The following is an 18,069-nucleotide window of genomic DNA, read 5'->3' on the forward strand; positions in this document are numbered from 1 at the left end:
GGCTAGTGGCATGAAAATAATAAAACAAATTAGCGTGAAAAACAGAATATAATCCTACAAAATGCAGCGGGCTAAAGAAAACATTGTCGGACCATACTGCCTAAAACTACATCCTAATGCAAAGACGTATGACGAGAAAATAAAGGGAATCAAAGGACTGGATTCTTACGAGCATAGTGACTGGTCAGGGGAGGTCAACCTGAAAAGGCTGTGTTGTGGTGCTTTTGCAGACAGCCTTAATGTTTGCAGACATGGTTGCTTGCGATAATCAGAACTGTCCTATACAGTGGTTCCAATTAGGTTGCGTGGGATTCAGAGTTATGGCAATGCGATGCTTGCACATGTCTGTGACTTATCACCCACAACCTACCTCATACATTTCCAGTTATCTTTTCTATGGACTCTTTATAAATGTATTCATCTAAATGTATTTACATGTTAAATATGTAAAGAAACTGAAATTTAGTTGGTTGTTACTACCATTTAAGTTATGTAATTGTGTATTGCAATCCAAACTGATTTTGCACAATTCTTCCTTAATACAGATAAAGGAGGCAGAATTTCATTCAGTCTTTGTGTATTTTATTTACAGAGATGGCTAAAAATCATTACACGTGAGAAGTGACATTACAAAATCTTTTGAAAAAAAAAAAAAAACATTTTTACATATTAGATGTGAGCATGGTGTATAATTCTAACACGACGGCTTCACATATTGGTCACAGCACACAACCACAATTTTATCCAGCAAAGTCTTATCCTCCCCCTCACAAGGCACCACATATCCCAGGCCCAGTCAGTATCACACTCCAACATTTCATAGGCAGGTTTGTCTGCAAACACAGTCACCAAATAAATTGCTATGTAGCCTAGATGTACAACATTTAAAACTGATTAACGTTACGCTTTAGTACATTGGTAACTTGCCTATGTACTAAATAGCCATTTCATGCTAGTTAACAGTTAACATTGGCCTAACGTCAAATGTAATGGTCTGGTTAAATCAAATAAAACACGCTGGTTATTTGCCCACAACATAACATTTACAATTACTCTCTGTAATTTAACTTTGTTAAAATGCTTTGAACACACCATCGTGTGTGGTGGAGTGTTATCGAAGGTAACATGGGCCTTGGGCCTCCTTACTGCTGATATCCATGCCATTCGTCGCACTTTTTGTCACCTCTGAAACGTGACTTGTACTATTATTTTTCCACGCTGGAAAACGATAAAAAGGATTCTCCGTTCTTAAGCTTTATGCCACTTCTATCGTGAGAACGAATATTGCAGTTTATAACACAGCAGGTAGATGGCATCTTGAACACTGCGTTCTTCCCTCCATGCAATCAAATCTGGCGGATTCCCAAAATGCTTTGCGTTCACCACTGGTAATACGTCACGATGACGTCACATTAGCAAGATCGTTGTCATGGATCGAAAAAGATGGACGTTGTTTATTTACTTTCCAGCATTGCGTCTCACCAACTAGGCAACAACATAGCGTGATATCAACACTCAACAGACATAATCCACCACCGCACCATTGTCTGTGAGCTACAAAAATATGCTCTGATGTTTTCTTTCAATCTGCTACTTACTGCACTGACAAATTATAGCTGAATAACAGCAAACAGATGTGATAAACACGAGTGACAATGTTGTCAGGTATGGAGGTCCAAACATGCATAAATAATAAATAAATCAATGAAATATTTTGTCTTGATAAAACAAATATAATTAGTTTTTAATTAAATGTATTCCTGAACCCTTCTTAAACTTGTGAATGTTGTTGTGAAGCAAATCTGTAAGGGTCTCCTGTGTACCCTCAATAGTTTTCTTGACAGTTATCTTTACTGTTGAACTTTTCTTCATGTAGTCTTTTTTTTCTAAAGCCTTGTCTTCAGTGACCCACTGTAGAAAAGATGCTTTTGCCATCCCATCATATTGACTGGAGAGGGGGACACACTTTTGTTTGCATAAATCACATTCCCCATACATACACGCCTTGCTAGAAGAATCACAAGATACCATCTCAGCCAGTCGCTCTACATTTGAAGTCTCAACCACCTTCAGCTGATTCAGCTTGTCAGCCACAAAGCTCAGATTCCCATGGAGCTTACACTGGCATGTGTCTCGGTCAGACATAGAAGGGTAAACAACCCAAAAAGTTCTAAGAAGGCAAAACAGAGAATAAGAGATTTTCCCAATGTTCTCTGACAAAAATTTTCTGTGCAGGTTTTTCATAGTGTCCTGCAGGAACCTTTTCTGCATCTTGACTTTATGCACTGTGATTGTTTGTTTCTTCCCTGTTGTAATCCTGCTCACATCATCTCTCACAAAGAATGACTTCACTTTGCTTTTAAATTCATCGGAATGTCGGATAACAGCTTTTCTTTCAAAGGCTGTTATATTTTTACTCTCCAGATGTCTCCAGCATTTGTTTGATAATCCTAGAGTATGTTCAGCAAATTTCTGCAATTTATATTTTCTAACAATTTTCCCTATTGTCACTTTTGAAATTATTTGTTTGTCTTTTTCCTTTCTGGCATTACGATATTTGTGTTTGATGTCTGCAATAAGAGCTTCGTGATACAACAAGGTCTTCCTAATTCTTGCGTTTACAGGGCAATTCAATAATGTTGTTTTCACTTTTGACCGAGGAGATTCTAAGGTCTTCTTCTGTCGCTGGACTCTCTTTTTATACTTCTCTGTTAACCGCTTTTGCCTGTCCAGGGCTTTCTTGAGCTGTTTAATTTCATTATGTAGCTTCTTTCTTTGTTTTCGTGATTGTCTTTTGCCTTCCTCCCTTTGCCTACAAAACAAGTAATCAAACAAATTAGTCAGTCCAACATTGCATGAAAATGCTGAGTATGTCACATTAAACCAGGGATTCACAAACTTTTTTTGTTAGCCGAACCCCCTTGAACTCAAATATTGATATGAAGAACCCCCCAATTTTCTGATGTTGGTTAATAGTCACATGGCATACAGATAAACAAATAAAATATTTAAATATTTTTAGCAAGTGATTTATTTAAATTTTACGATTTTATAAATTATTAGCTATTCATCAACTCGAACCCCTTGCAGTTCCTTCACATACCCCATGGGTTTAAAAACCACAGTTTGGGGAACCGTGCATTAGACAATTACACATGCTCTAAACTAATTTTCTACTCTCAACTTATGATTCTTCTGCCTGTTGCACTTCACCTTGACAGTGGCTGTCGTGGCAGCTCTGGCATATGTTCAGGACTTTGTGGTGGAGTGCTTATGTTTCTTAATGCTTCTCTTCTTTCCTTGCTTCTTGTGTATGCTGCTCTCCATTTTTTTATGCCTCTGACGCTGTGCTCTCTCACTTAGGTCACTAATTGTTTTTTTCTTTCCTGCCTCAACATTCCTTCTCCATCTCTGCTTCTCTCTCTCAAGGTACTGTGCCCTTTTTTCTGGGTCAGCATCTCTGCGTGCATGAAACTGCCTTTGCCTCTCTGCTGTTGATGTGGGTGCCATTTCTGACTAGGATGCCTGTTGAAGTTTAAGTGGAAATTTTACATCAAATATTTTATCTATAACAAAAATATGAGTTAAAATATGAGTTGGTAATAATATATTTACGAAATTAAACTTTTAAATTGAAATCATTGATTAAATTAAGTGAATAACTCAACCCTGTCACAAAGTTTACAACCCCGAAACAATGACATATGTGACGGGGTTGAGTGTGATGGGGTTGAGTTTTTTTGCTCAAAATGGCCACTGCTCTTAATGTGGTGTAGAAGAGTGGGCCACATGGCAGCCAATGAAATAAGTATATTTTAGATTTTTATGGATTAAAATAAAATTTTGAAAAGTCATCATTTTCCATCTTAATTGTATGTGATGGGGTTGAGCTGTTAAGCCTGACAGTACCCTCCCTGACTATAATACACCTCAAAAAATGAATAAAGTGTGATATCACTCACCTTCTTCTGCACCATGCTGTTGAAGAGAGCTGAATGATGCAACTTCCTGTGAATGATGTCACATATGGGTGGAGTCTAAATTATTATGGGCGGAGAATGGTTGTCGTGACGGGGTTGAGTTCAGACTGAGGGACGTAACTTTAAAAGTTGTTTTTTATCAAATATTTTGCATTTTTTTTATTATTTTTCTTTTCAAAAGCAAAGAACACACATAAATACTTGCATTATTGCCAAAAATTATAGACACTGTGCACATTTTATTAATTATTTTCAAAGTACAAATTCAGCGAAGAACCTCAGGGACTTGACAAAATGCTTGCTGTAAGACAGAAATAATATTTTTTTTTAATGATAAAAATTATTTAAATGCAATAATTATTTGTATTCATTATAAAGGAGATAACAAAGTATTGTGAAAAGCTTTTAACATTTAATTTTGGTGAACCACCACTTTCAAAAATCTAGGGGACTGAAATATTACCGAATCCCAGGAATGACCCATATATTATACACATTGATAATTTGAATACAGGTGTACTATAAATATATTAATGCCAATCATTCTGTAGGCTATGGTAAGAATCATTCCAGGCAGAGTTACTCAATTTCTTTGACTTTCCAGAAACCTTGTTCTTCATTCTGCTGCATCCATCACTGATCTGGTAGTTAATATTTTTGATTTATCATCCATTCTGAAGGATGGGGCTTGGCTGACACAGATCCTGAAAAGAAGAACACTGATTTAGACTTTCACAAAATCTTACTTCGAGATAGAGGCCATAAATGTATTCGGAATCTTGTGCCACAATTCAAAATGCATTGTCATTGCATTACAATGCACAATATTTAGTAAATATTAGTGAGTTTTTTGTTGATGTTGACATAAATATTTTTTTTTCCCGGTTAGGCCTACATGAGCCTTTGTGTATGTCAAGTATTTTGCAACGCTGTAATGTGAATTTTGAATTTAAATGAATATTAGAGAATGTATATTGTTATTAAATCAATTTAATAAACGTTTCATACTCGTTAGTTTATGAAAGCATATTAACGTATATTTCTCCCCGGAACTACTGCCACAGGAAACCTGTTTCTGGTCATTTTAACTGTAACACACAGCAGCGCTGAAGATGTCAGCGCCTGTAATGGAAATATGCCATGTCTCCTGTTGTGCCAATTATCGCGCTCCTAATGTTGTGTCATGGGGCAGAGGAAGTCTCATCGCATTTGGGACATGCAATTCAGTTGCACTTTATAATCCACAGGTAATGATGACTCATTACAAGTGTTCCGTGAACTGTCTTTTATATGTTAAGGTACCTTATTGCTGTGACAGGCTTGTTTCGTCCTTGTTTTGTGTTCATTGTTATCAGGACATTAAGATTGTGGAGGTACTGAACAAACATACTGGTAGGGTGAACGCTGTCCAGTGGGTTCAAGACTGCAGTAAGTCTCTGTCTCCCTTCTCAACGGGGTTTTTAGATGACAGATTTGAAAAAGCAAAGTGTGGTTGTGCAAATGAGCAGCAAGTACAGGTACTACCTGAAAATAGGATTTATTATTATTTATCCCTTTAAATTACCTCTTGCACATATATTTTGTGTGATCATATGTTATAACATAATAATAACAAAGAAATGGGTTGAAGAAATTTACAGTAATTTTATATCCACAGGTCCTGAAACACATCTGGTATCTGGGGGGACAGATAATAATGTTGTTGTTTGGAAGAAGCATGATGGACAGGTACGTGCTCACAAGCAATGAATATAAACAACATGCTGACAAAATAGTTTGTGCAATAACGTATCAGAGATTTTCAAAGAGTTTGCTATCTTGTGTTATAATGGTTCATATATTAATTATTAGATAATCTGAAAAAGAACTAAATAATAATAAAAATAGTAACAGTTGAAGTGATTTTGCCACAGTTCACTGCATTTGCAGTGTGTTTGGGACACTCTGGGCAGTGGACGCTGTATTTCTGCCCTCCTCTCAATTACTGCTGGCCTCAGCATCATCTGACATCATCTGAAATCTGGACCAGTACCTCTGATACAAGTAACATGAAAAGAGTTTTCCTCATTTAATAAATTGCCCCATCCTGATTTCTTCTGTTTTTGTGTACATCTCATTCTAAATTGTTTCAAAAATTCAAACAAAATCCAACATAAACAAAGGCAATCTGATCAAACACAAAATACAGTTTTTAAATGATAATCTTATTTATTGAAGCAATATGTTTTCCAATAAAAACTGGGCCTGTGTGAAAAGTAATTTCCACTAAATCCAGCTGGACTAGACACATTCAGGCTTGATTACTGCCATCCCTGTTCAGTCAAATCAACACCTAAATGGAACTTTTTCAGCAGCATGAAGCTGGCTAAAAGGTCTCACCCAGTAGCACACTATGCCAAGGTCAAATGAAATTCCAGAAATGATGAAGAAAAAGGTGATACATCAGTCTGGGAAGGGTTACAACGTTAAAGAACCGCAGTGAGAGCCATTTCATTATAAATGGAGAAAACTTGGCACTTTCCAGAAGTGTCCAACCTTCCAAAATTCCTCCCAAGAGCACAGCGACTCATCCAGGAAGTCACAGAAAAGCCAAGGACAACATCCAAGGAACTGCAGGCCTCTCTTGCATCAATAAAGGTCACTGTTCATGACTCCACTATCAGAAAGACACTGGGCAAAAATGCCATCCATGGAAGATTGGCAAGGCAAAAACGAACCCAGAAGAACATTAATGCTCGTCAGAATTTTGCCAAAACACACCTTGATGATCCTCAAAGCTTTTGGGAGAATGTTCTGTGGAGTTGAAAACTGTTCCGTGGAACTGCTCAAGTTCCAGAAGAAGCTCAAGCGCAACTGGATTATGCAAGACAATGATCCAAAGTATAGGAGCATGTCCACTTCTGAATGGCTCAAAAGAAGCAAAATTAAAGTTTTTGAGTGGCCTAGTCAAAGTCCTAACTTGAGCCTGATTGAGATGCTGTGGCAGGACCTTAAATGGGCAGTTCATGCTGGAAAGCCCTCCATAATGTGGCTGAACTAAATCAGATCTTCAAAGAAAAATGGGACAAAATTCCACCACAGCGTTGTGAAAGACTGATCTCCAGTTATCTGGTTATATTAGTTAAAAAAAAATATATATATATATATAGATGTATTTAAAAACTGTGTTTTGTGTTTACCCAGGTTGCCTTTGTTATATCTAGTTAGATCTAAAACAATTTTGTATGGAAAAAAAAAATAAAAAATACACAAGACTAGAAGAAAGCATCAAATTATGTTTCACAGCACTGAATATTAATCACAAGGTTTTAAGTGGCAAGCAAGAACTTATCAACTCTCCAAGCCTGACATCTGCTGGTTGGATCATGTAAATTATAGTAAGTTCTACAGAGATATTAAAATGTATTGTCTCCTTAAGGACACTTTTTGAAAGGTTACAATGTTTATTTAATAATATATACAATGGGTTTAAAAAAATATGAGACCACACTGAAAATATGTGATTTGAATTATATACTGGAGATAAACAATTTATTTTTAGGAATTTCTGGAACATCGTGAAACTTTTAGAAGAAACTTAGATGTAAAATTAATAAGAGATATTTAATATTATATATACTCTACCGGTCAAAATTTTGAAACACTTGACTGAAATGTTTCTCATGATCTTAAAATTCTTTTGATCTGAAGGCATATGCTTAAATGTTTGAAATTAGTTTTGTAGACAAAAATATAATTGTGCCACCATATTAATTTATTTCATTATAAAACGTTTATGAAATTAATAACGCGGACCAAATAATAAAGAAAAGCAGCCAATAAAGGCCCAACATAGATGGGAACTCCTTCAATACAGTTTAAAAAGTGTCCCAGTGGGATACCTCAAGAAGTGTGTTGAGAAAATGTCAAGAGTTCATGTCTGCAAATTCTAGGCAAAGGGTGACTACTTTGAAGATGCTAAAATATAAAACAGTTTTGATTTATTTAGGATTTTTTTTAATCACAACATAATTCCCATAGTTCCATTTATGTTATTCCATAGTTATGATGACTTTAATATTATTCTAAAATATGAAAAAAAAAAAAAAATAAATATATATATATATATATATATATATATATATATATATATATATATATATATATATATATATATATATATATATATACAGTGAGGAAAATAAGTATTTGAACACCCTGCTATTTTGCAAGTTCTCCCACTTAGAAATCATGGAGGGGTCTGAAATTGTCATCGTAGGTGCATGTCCACTGTGAGAGACATAATCTAAAAAAAAATCCAGAAATCACAATGTATGATTTTTTAACTATTTATTTGTATGATACAGCTGCAAATAAGTATTTGAACACCTGAGAAAATCAATGTTAATATTTGGTACAGTAGCCTTTGTTTGCAATTACAGAGGTCAAACGTTTCCTGTAGTTTTTCACCAGGTTTGCACACACTGCAGGAGGGATTTTGGCCCACTCCTCCACACAGATCTTCTCTAGATCAGTCAGGTTTCTGGGCTGTCGCTGAGAAACACGGAGTTTGAGCTCCCTCCAAAGATTCTCTGTTGGGTTTAGGTCTGGAGACTGGCTAGGCCACGCCAGAACCTTGATATGCTTCTTACAGAGCCACTCCTTGGTTATCCTGACTGAGTGCTTCGGGTCATTGTCATGTTGGAAGACCCAGCCTCGACCCATCTTCAATGCTCTAACTGAGGGAAGGAGGTTGTTCCCCAAAATCTCGCAATACATGGCCCCAGTCATCCTCTCCTTAATGCAGTGCAGTCGCCCTGTCCCATGTGCAGAAAAACACCCCCAAAGCATGATGCTACCACCCCCATGCTTCACAGTAGGGATGGTGTTCTTGGGATGGTACTCATCATTCTTCTTCCTCCAAACACGGTTAGTGGAATTATGACCAGAAAGTTCTATTTTGGTCTCATCAGACCACATGACTTTCTCCCATGACTCCTCTGGATCATCCAAATGGTCATTGGCAAACTTAAGACGGGCCTTGACATGTGCTGGTTTAAGCAGGGGAACCTTCCGTGCCATGCATGATTTCAAACCATGACGTCTTAGTGTATTACCAACAGTAACCTTGGAAACGGTGGTCCCAGCTCTTTTCAGGTCATTGACCAGCTCCTCCCGTGTAGTTCTGGGCTGATTTCTCACCTTTCTTAGGATCATTGAGACCCCACGAGGTGAGATCTTGCATGGAGCCCCAGTCCGAGGGAGATTGACAGTCATGTTTAGCTTCTTCCATTTTCTAATGATTGCTCCAACAGTGGACCTTTTTTCACCAAGCTGCTTGGCAATTTCCCGTAGCCCTTTCCAGCCTTGTGGAGGTGTACAATTTTGTCTCTAGTGTCTTTGGACAGCTCTTTGGTCTTGGCCATGTTAGTAGTTGGATTCTTACTGATTGTATGGGGTGGACAGGTGTCTTTATGCAGCTAACGACCTCAAATAGGTGCATCTAATTTAGGATAATAAATGGAGTGGAGGTGGACATTTTAAAGGCAGACTAACAGGTCTTTGAGGGTCAGAATTCTAGCTGATAGACAGGTGTTCAAATACTTATTTGCGGCTGTATCATACAAATAAATAGTTAAAAAATCATATATTGTGATTTCTGGATATTTTTTTTAGATTATGTCTCTCACAGTGGACATGCACCTACGATGACAATTTCAGACCCCTCCATGATTTCTAAGTGGGAGAACTTGCAAAATAGCAGGGTGTTCAAATACTTATTTTCCTCACTGTATATATATATATATATATATATATATATATATATATATATATATATATATATATATGAACAGTGCTTTACTTTTTCCTAATTTTGTTATGTTACAGCCTTATCATTAATTATTTTCCTCAAAATTCTACAAACAAACCCCATAATGACAATGTGAAATAATTTTGTTTGAAATCTTGCAAATGTATTAAAAAATAAAAAACGAAAAAAATCAAATGTACATAAGTATTCACAGCCTTTGCCATGACACTCAAAATTGAGCTCAGGTGCATCCTGTTTCCACTCATCCTTGAGATGTTTCTACAGATGATTGTGGTAAATTCAGTTGATTGGACATGATTTGGAAAGGCACACACCTGTCTATATAAGGTCCCACAGTTAACAGTGCATGTCAGAGCACAAACCAAGCCATGAAGTCCAAGCAATTGTCTGTGACAGGATTGTACTGAGGCACAGATCTGGGGAGGGGTACAGAAAAATGTCTGCAGCATTGAAGGTCCCAATGATCACAGTTGCCTCCATCTGGAAACCAAATTCTCTGGTCTGATGAAACAAATATTGAACTCTATGGCCTGAATGTCAAGCGTCATGTCTGGAGGAAACGAGGCACCGCTCATCACCTGGCCAAAACCATCCCTACAGTGAAGCATGGTGGTGGCAGCATCATGCTGTGGGGATGTTTTTCAGCGGCAGGAACTGGGAGACTAGTCAGGATCGAAGGAAAGATAAATGCAGCAATGTACAGAGACGTCCTTGATGAAAACCTGCTCCAGAGCACTCTGAACCTCAGACTGGGGCAAAGGTTTATCTTCTAACAGGACAACGACCCAAAGCACACAGCCAAGATAACAAAGGAGTGGCTACGGGACAACTCTGTGAATGTCCTTGAGTGGCCCAGCCAGAGCCCAGACTTGAACCCGATTGAACATCTCTGGAGAGATCTGAAAATGTCTGTGCACCGACGCTCCCCATCCAACCTGATGGAGCTTGAGAGGTCCTGCAAAGAAGAATGGAAGAAACTGCCCAAAAATAGGTGTGCCATGCTTGTAGCATCATACACAAAAAAGACTTGAGCCTGTAATTGGTGCCAAAGGTGCTTCAACAAAGTATTGGGCAAAGGCTGTGAATACTTATGTACATGTGATTTTATTTATTTTCTTTATATTTTCGTATATTATACTTTCACTTTTCTAGGTCTTTAATGTAGGCATATTTGTGATAGAACATGTTAACACCTTTGTAGTAAAGGTCAGATTTTTATTTTTTAGTACACAAGATGCTTTTTGAAGATTCTCAAATCTTGCTGGAATAACATGAATGATTGTGTTTTGCATAAAATTATGAAGTCCATGCCAGAGGGATTCTTACTGTTGCTGTCAAATACCACATAAATAAATTCTCAAATTTATGTCAGTTTTCAGTTCAGTTCTCTCAAATTGTTATGCTGATAATATAAACATTTGTTATTATTATTTTTTATTAACTTTTATTAACAGAATAGAAGTGTTGTTTTTTTTTTTTTTTTTTTATCACAAATGTAAGTCAGACTCAAGTATAATTCTTGTATGTTTCCTAAACTATTCATTAATAACTCAACATTAACACTCGTCTGCTTCTTCGGGAGAATGTCTTCTGATTTTTAAAGGGACAAGTGAAAGAGAATGTTACTTGCCTGATCAGACAAATAGCTTGATTAAAACTTCAATAAGAAAAAATATCCAGCTATATCTAATCGTGCACCTTTAGCTTTTATTTTGACATTGTAAACTCTCCAGTCCTGGACTTACAAGTCCTGTAAGTATCTGTTTTTAGGCAAGTTCACAGTAGTTTAATTCACTTCTTATTCAAATTCTGGTCAAATGCACCCCCGGTGCCGCTCTAAATGCATATTATAAATGAACCAAACTTTTGAGCATCTACATCTAAGATGTTGTTGGTGAGTAGCGCTCAAATATTGCACACCACGTGAAGGCTAAAAATAGCAGCGTGTGCATGTGCGTGTGTGTGTTGACAGTGCAGCACCATTCACTGATGCGCTGGAGCTGCGCATGCATTTTATATGTTTACTTATTACAATCACAGCGTTTTGTAATTCACAGATATTATTTTCATTGACTAAAGTTAATTAATAATGTCTTTCATTAATCCTATTGAAACTGGCAGCTAGCTTGCTACATTACCTGTTTATATGTTGATGTAACTAATATGTAATGAGATAATAAAACACTGATGAGAATATTGCTTCTGAAACTATCATATTTACACCAATTTAAAAAAACAAATCTCTCTGGACAACTATCTTTTTCACAGACAAGTGAATTATCAATTTACTTGTCTGAATGACAATAATATGATAATTTGTTTCCACTCATAGTCTGTTAAACACCTAACTTTAAGAAGAAAAGTGAGATTGACTGAAAGGAAGTGTGTGAATAACTTTCATCAGAACACGCAAGTGTTCTCCGTGTTAAAAACCATCTTCTTGAATGCTTTCCTCAGGTCATGAGATGATGGTGAATTACATCATTTCTCAACCATTCAAATGACAATGATCTAATAAGATGTTTGCTAAGTCCCAGAAACAAGCCTTGTTTTGTGCCAAAAATATTTTAGTCACATTACTTTTGTAATTTAGCTCCACAGATAATGTTATTTTTTTTTTTTTCTGGATTTCTCTAATATAGTTGGATTGTTTTGATTGGTAATAACCTACTATTATTTTTATTATTATTCTTATTCTTAGCTGAATGCCTCCAGACCATTTCATTTGGGAGCGGGTTTGTGATGGATGTCTCGTTGGAACTGTTGCCAGGCAGCAGAGGTAGGCTGTGCTCGCTGCTTCTTGTTGATTTGCTATATTGTCCTTCTTATCACATGATTAAAATCTCATTCTGGGGTTTATATATGTCCTGGGTTGACCATATTTTTTCATTGACATTTTAGTCACTACTGGCCTGTAGTAGTATTTTGCTTTCAAACTCTTTATAGTCACATGTCAGCCTCAAAATGTGTCCTAGGTGATTACATTAGGAGGATAATTCCATCTACTTGCAGTTCCAGTACTTGCCTGTGGGGATGATGACAGCAAGGTTCACCTGTATGTGCAGATCGATGGACAGGTAAGATTGTTAGTCTTTTATTTATCTAGTAATGATTTAAATCTAACGTTTGGGATGTGATTCATGTGTGTGGATTTCACCTGTCGATGTGTTCAGTTTCAGAGGGTTCTGACACTGGCAGGTCATGAGGACTGGGTGCGAGGTGTGGATTGGGCCGTACAAGGTAAGAGTTTTTGTAGTTACCCCAGAAAAGCTTATTCTTGATTATTGATTTTGCATGTTTTATATTGTGATGGACTGCAAGTGTAGAAATATTAATTTGTGTTTAGGTGACATATTCACCCAATCATCATGATGAAAACAATTACATTATTTCAATTGTAAAGTATTTATGCTGATTTAAAAAACAAACATTGTGAACAAGATGGTTTTTAAACCTTTTTACTGTAATAAAAAAAAATTAAAACTTATATATTTTTTGTGTGCTTGTGTGTGATTTTAGGTTTATTTTGAAAAAGCAAACAACAACACAAAAAAGCTTGAAGGAACAGTCGGGCTCAATCGACAGCATTTGTGGCACAAGTATTTCGACTTGTAGGGACAGGTCCTTTCAAACAAACAAACAAAAAACAAAAAGGCAAAAAAGGGTTTCGTTGTGGCATGGCACTTACAATGGAAATGAGTGGGGCCAATCCGTAAGCATTTACATACTCACTTTTTCAAATGTATAGCCACAAGATGCAAACAATATGTGTTTTAACATGATTTTAGTGTGATAAAATCTCTTAATACACAGCTCTCTGGAATACTCTATTCTGATTGGAAATAACCGCATACATATATCTTTGTGGTATTTGCGAGCCATCTTTCCTGCTTCTTGGATCACTGTGTGGTCTCTACGAGTAAGCTAATAAAACATTTCGACTCAAATCAATATTTTCAACGAGCTGTCATAGTTACAAAATAAACACCATCAGAACTCTGATGCATACCAGGGGTTGATTCCAGCTGTTTGGCGATTTCTTCTCAAATTACACCATTTCAATGCAAATATTTTATGTCCATGCATTTGTTTATTTGTTTAGTAGCCGTTTAATAAGCAGCATAATGTACTGTCAGCAGGTTGTTATTGCAAAATATACCCCTTCAGGCTAATACAAGACCTGATCACCCTGTCTGGATTTATTTTGCGATAACAGTCGGCTGACAGTACATTATCCCTTATTTACTGTACTTGCCTTTTCTGTGTAATGTTAGTTGCAGTATATATACAATTTTACAACAAAAGGGTAAACCTTAAAATTACTGTAAAAAAATCAGAAGCTTCTTATTGCTGCCTTTTTAAACCCTCAAAGATTGGCCCAATTCACTTGTGTTATAAGTGCCTCAAGATAAACTAGATTTTAGATTTTTGTAGAGGAGATATTTTTTGTGGTAATCAACATTATGCCACAAATCTTATGGATTGTGCTTAACTTGTAATGAACCTGGAATATTCCTTTAAAACCAAAGTAAATTGCATGAAAATGATCTTAGGATATAAAGCGTACTACCCTAAGGAGCTGCTATCTAAGTTGATTCCGCTCTCGTGTTCTTTCATAATGCATGAAACATGCACTTGCTGACAACTAAAGGCACTGAAACGGAAATATGCAAGCAGGAAAGCCTTGCATACTGCTTTTCACTCTTCTGTGTGTTTGAACTTTTAAATGTTTAGATGGAGAGCTCTTGCTGGCCAGCTGTTCTCAAGACTGTCTGATCAGAGTGTGGAGGCTGTTTGCCAAAACTGCCACTGAACCAGTCCTTCAGAGTGACACTGTTATTAAAATGAATGAGAATGTCTTTGAAGTGTCTGGAGATGGTAAGTTGTTAGTTTGACATTCGTGTGATTATGATTAAATTGTGTGATGAGTAATGATTAAAGATATAGATTACCTGGATGTTGATTATGTCCTTGATTATCCTTTTAACTTTGAAACATTTCTTGCCTTATTTAATTTCAAAGACAAATAATGCAGGCATGTTGTTTTGTAATCGTGGTCCAAAATTAATATTCGCCAAGTGCCAAATCAAATTCAAGATTTGGCCATTGGCTTTGGCAAAAAGTTCTTTTTGAATCATGTTTGCAATGCTTTGTAACAGAAGTTGTCCGCTCTCTATTTTTGTCTTAGTGTTTGCAGTAACTCTTGAAACTGTGCTAGCTGGCCATGAAAACTGGGTTTATGGAATGCATTGGCAGCCCCCACAGACCAAAGGTATTCTTGCATACTCTCACTCTCAAATTATTTTGTTTATTCAGCAGGGTGTGTAGTAAGTGATAATGTGCAATGATGTATTTTTCCTTGTAGCACTGCTAAGTTCCGACTGACCTTAAAGGGGTCATATAATGCCATTTTTACAAGTTACAAGTTAATATGAATCTTTAGGGTCTTAATGAAAACTTTGTAATATACTTTTATTAAAAATTCTCATTAGTATTTTAAGAAAACACTAATTTTACCTGCTCAGAAACAGCTCTGTTTTCAGCACGCCGTTTCAGAGCATATGACTTTAAATGATAATGAGCTTTGGTCATCTGTTAGGGTTAGCGATTTGCAAAGATTAATATAAAGGTTAATAAAACGTTACACTTACTTCTTCTGGAGGTGCCGAGGGAATATAAATAGTTGGTACCGAATCTTTTTTCAGCAGCAGCTTCTTAGCAAAACCAGCTTTATACTGACCCTCGTTTATAAAGCAGTCTGGTGAAAAATGATTCGCGCAAACATGAACGCATTGACGTTGCTCGTGGGGAATATTCCCATCGTAAACAAAACTCAGCCACTGCGTCTTCAGCGGTTCAGATTTAGGAACATCAAAATGACTGCTGTGTTCGTTATTACACCGAAGAACAGAACACCACAATCGCTTAGGCGCCATTCTGCTTCAGTGTATCAACAATGATGACGGACTATGATTGACAGCTCGCTCACGAGCGAGGGCGGGTCTGTGTTGAAACACTGCTGTCAATCAACAATCCTGGGAGGGGCGTCCGACCGTGTGACGTCACACGGTCGAACGGCTCGATTTGAGGCAGGGGAAAATATATAAGGAGATTAAAACAAAAACACTGGATGGATTTTTATCATAATAGGATGGTTGTGTACAGGCACAGCCAACACACATTTCAGTACAATCAACTTGAAAAAGTGCATGTACCATTATATGACCCCTTTAAGGTGTTTTTGTATTAATCAGCTGTTTGTGTTTATCTAAATGTAGCCTCTGTGTAATTACTCATTGTCTCCCCCTGCAGGTGACTCAGTGGAACAGCCCTTGAAACTACTGTCTGCTTCCATGGACAAAACAATGATCTTATGGGGGCCAGAGGAGGATTCAGGTGTGTGGGTAGAGCAGGTCAGTCAACTTCATATTTTTTTTGTTTGGAATGCAATCCTAGCTTACTACTTAGTGAACACTGTGTAGTGTACACTGTGTAATGTCTATTTTTCATGACATGCCATTTGTTATTTTAATGTTCCTTGATGTATACTTTTATAATATTAGTCTTTCCCAATTTATTTTTGCATAAAGTCAAATATTTGTTAAACATCCTCATTCTGACCCTCTGTCAGAAACACTCTGTGCTGCTTCTCTTTTAAGACTTGATCGTAAACGCTCACTGTTATTACTGGCTCTCTGTTCTTGACTGACCTGCGGGGCTACGGAATTGATAAGGTAAAATAGGCATTGATGTGTTGTTGTGGAGGTGGTCAGATGCAAATGTCTACCACAGAGATATCACAATGTGGAGGAAGTAGAGAATGAGTCGTTTTGGCAGATTGGCTTCAACAAATGCTCTTTACAGTGAGGGGGAAGTTTTGTGTTATGAAACTTTCAGTATGTTTTAATAGTACAATTACCTATTATATGTTAAAATAGCAAGGAAATTTTGACTGCTCCTGTCATCACCCTTTTAATACTATGTGGAACAGAATACATTATGGAAAGATAAACGTCCCAAGTAGTAGTATGCTACAGTGTTGTGACATGACCTTTTCATTTAAAATTTTGTTTATAAATGTCTTAAATCTTGGATTTAGTCTTCTATGTAGATATACAAGATATAATAAATGCACGGTTGCATATAAATCATTTCTGAGGTATTCAATTGATGCGATCTGTGTTTGCGGCAGAATAAGCCCTCTAAACATTTTTGGCAGCTATATACTAGATAGAAATGCATGGCTGGAAATCGTGTTCTTTACAGATTTTCTTGACAGATTCACTATAACAGATTCTGTTGGCCTAATTCCCCAAACCATTTCTTCAACTCTCGGAACAAAGACACATTTCTTAAAACTATACATGCCATTCAGCTGTTTTCCTATGTTCCAGTTTTTTTATATTTTCTGATATTAAAATATTAACTGATTAACTGAGATCCAGCAGATGAAAAATGACCAATAAATCAGATGGTTTGTAGAAGGAATAACTAATTTTATTTGTACAGAAATTAGTAAAATGAATAAAATATGAATTAATGAGATGAAATTTAATAATAAAGACAATGTACATTTGGTTCTTTAATGTTTAGTAGATATACCTTAAGGATATATCAAAGGACTAAGTCCTGGAATTAATCTAACAATACTATGCCTCGTCTTTGTCTAATGAACTAAGTAATTAAATGAAAGAAGTTAAATTACGGATAGTAAGATGAGGCCTCAAAGCTGGAATTCAGATGCGGAGAGCCAGAGAGCTGAGCTCTTTAAACCCTCTTGCACGGTTTGAATTTAACTCAAAGGCGTCAGAACATATTGTTATGACCCGCTGAATTGCGAAGGCTACGGTTGCCTTGTATGTTGACTCACTGGGTGGAAACACCAGCCCTAACACAAGTGTGTCTCATCCTGTATGTTCATATGTGCAAAAATCCTGTCTGCACATTGTATGAAACAATAACATCTATAAAGTTAGCACCAAGCTCTCTGAATTCAGCTCTGAAACCACATCAGGTCAAAAGGGCAACAAGTTCATATAATAAGAGTCTAAAATGTATATACTTTGTTCAAAACAGCGCTCCAGTTTCTCACAGGAAGGTTGGGCACAGAAAGCACAAACCAATTAACAAACCATTTACAAGGATAGAGAACGAACATGAAGTAATCTTCTAACATACACACATTGAACATATAAGGCTTGCAAGGATGGAAATACAAGGAATACATGGAGTCAGAATACGATGATAATGCCATATAAGCTGGTTTCATGAATGTGA

The 18,069-nt window shown here is 36.7% G+C and overlaps 1 protein-coding gene across 1 annotated transcript in view; it reads left to right on the forward strand.

Annotated features, from left to right (window-relative positions):
• The first annotated feature begins 1,444 nt into the window (after positions 1-1,444).
• Positions 1,445-18,069, forward strand: part of LOC127651037 (elongator complex protein 2-like) — a 57,155-nt gene continuing 40,530 nt past the window's right edge. The window contains 13 exon segments of the mRNA XM_052136742.1: positions 1,445-3,499; positions 5,045-5,227; positions 5,336-5,408; positions 5,638-5,708; positions 5,894-5,927; positions 5,930-5,987; positions 5,989-6,023; positions 12,494-12,571; positions 12,805-12,869; positions 12,966-13,032; positions 14,527-14,670; positions 14,981-15,064; positions 16,105-16,205. Of these exon segments, the coding sequence (XP_051992702.1) occupies positions 5,093-5,227; positions 5,336-5,408; positions 5,638-5,708; positions 5,894-5,927; positions 5,930-5,987; positions 5,989-6,023; positions 12,494-12,571; positions 12,805-12,869; positions 12,966-13,032; positions 14,527-14,670; positions 14,981-15,064; positions 16,105-16,205 (945 nt within the window). The 5' untranslated portion in view covers positions 1,445-3,499; positions 5,045-5,092.

Source organism: Xyrauchen texanus, chromosome 10 (assembly GCF_025860055.1).
Source record: "Xyrauchen texanus isolate HMW12.3.18 chromosome 10, RBS_HiC_50CHRs, whole genome shotgun sequence".
Classification (NCBI taxonomy): Eukaryota; Metazoa; Chordata; class Actinopteri; order Cypriniformes; family Catostomidae; genus Xyrauchen; species Xyrauchen texanus.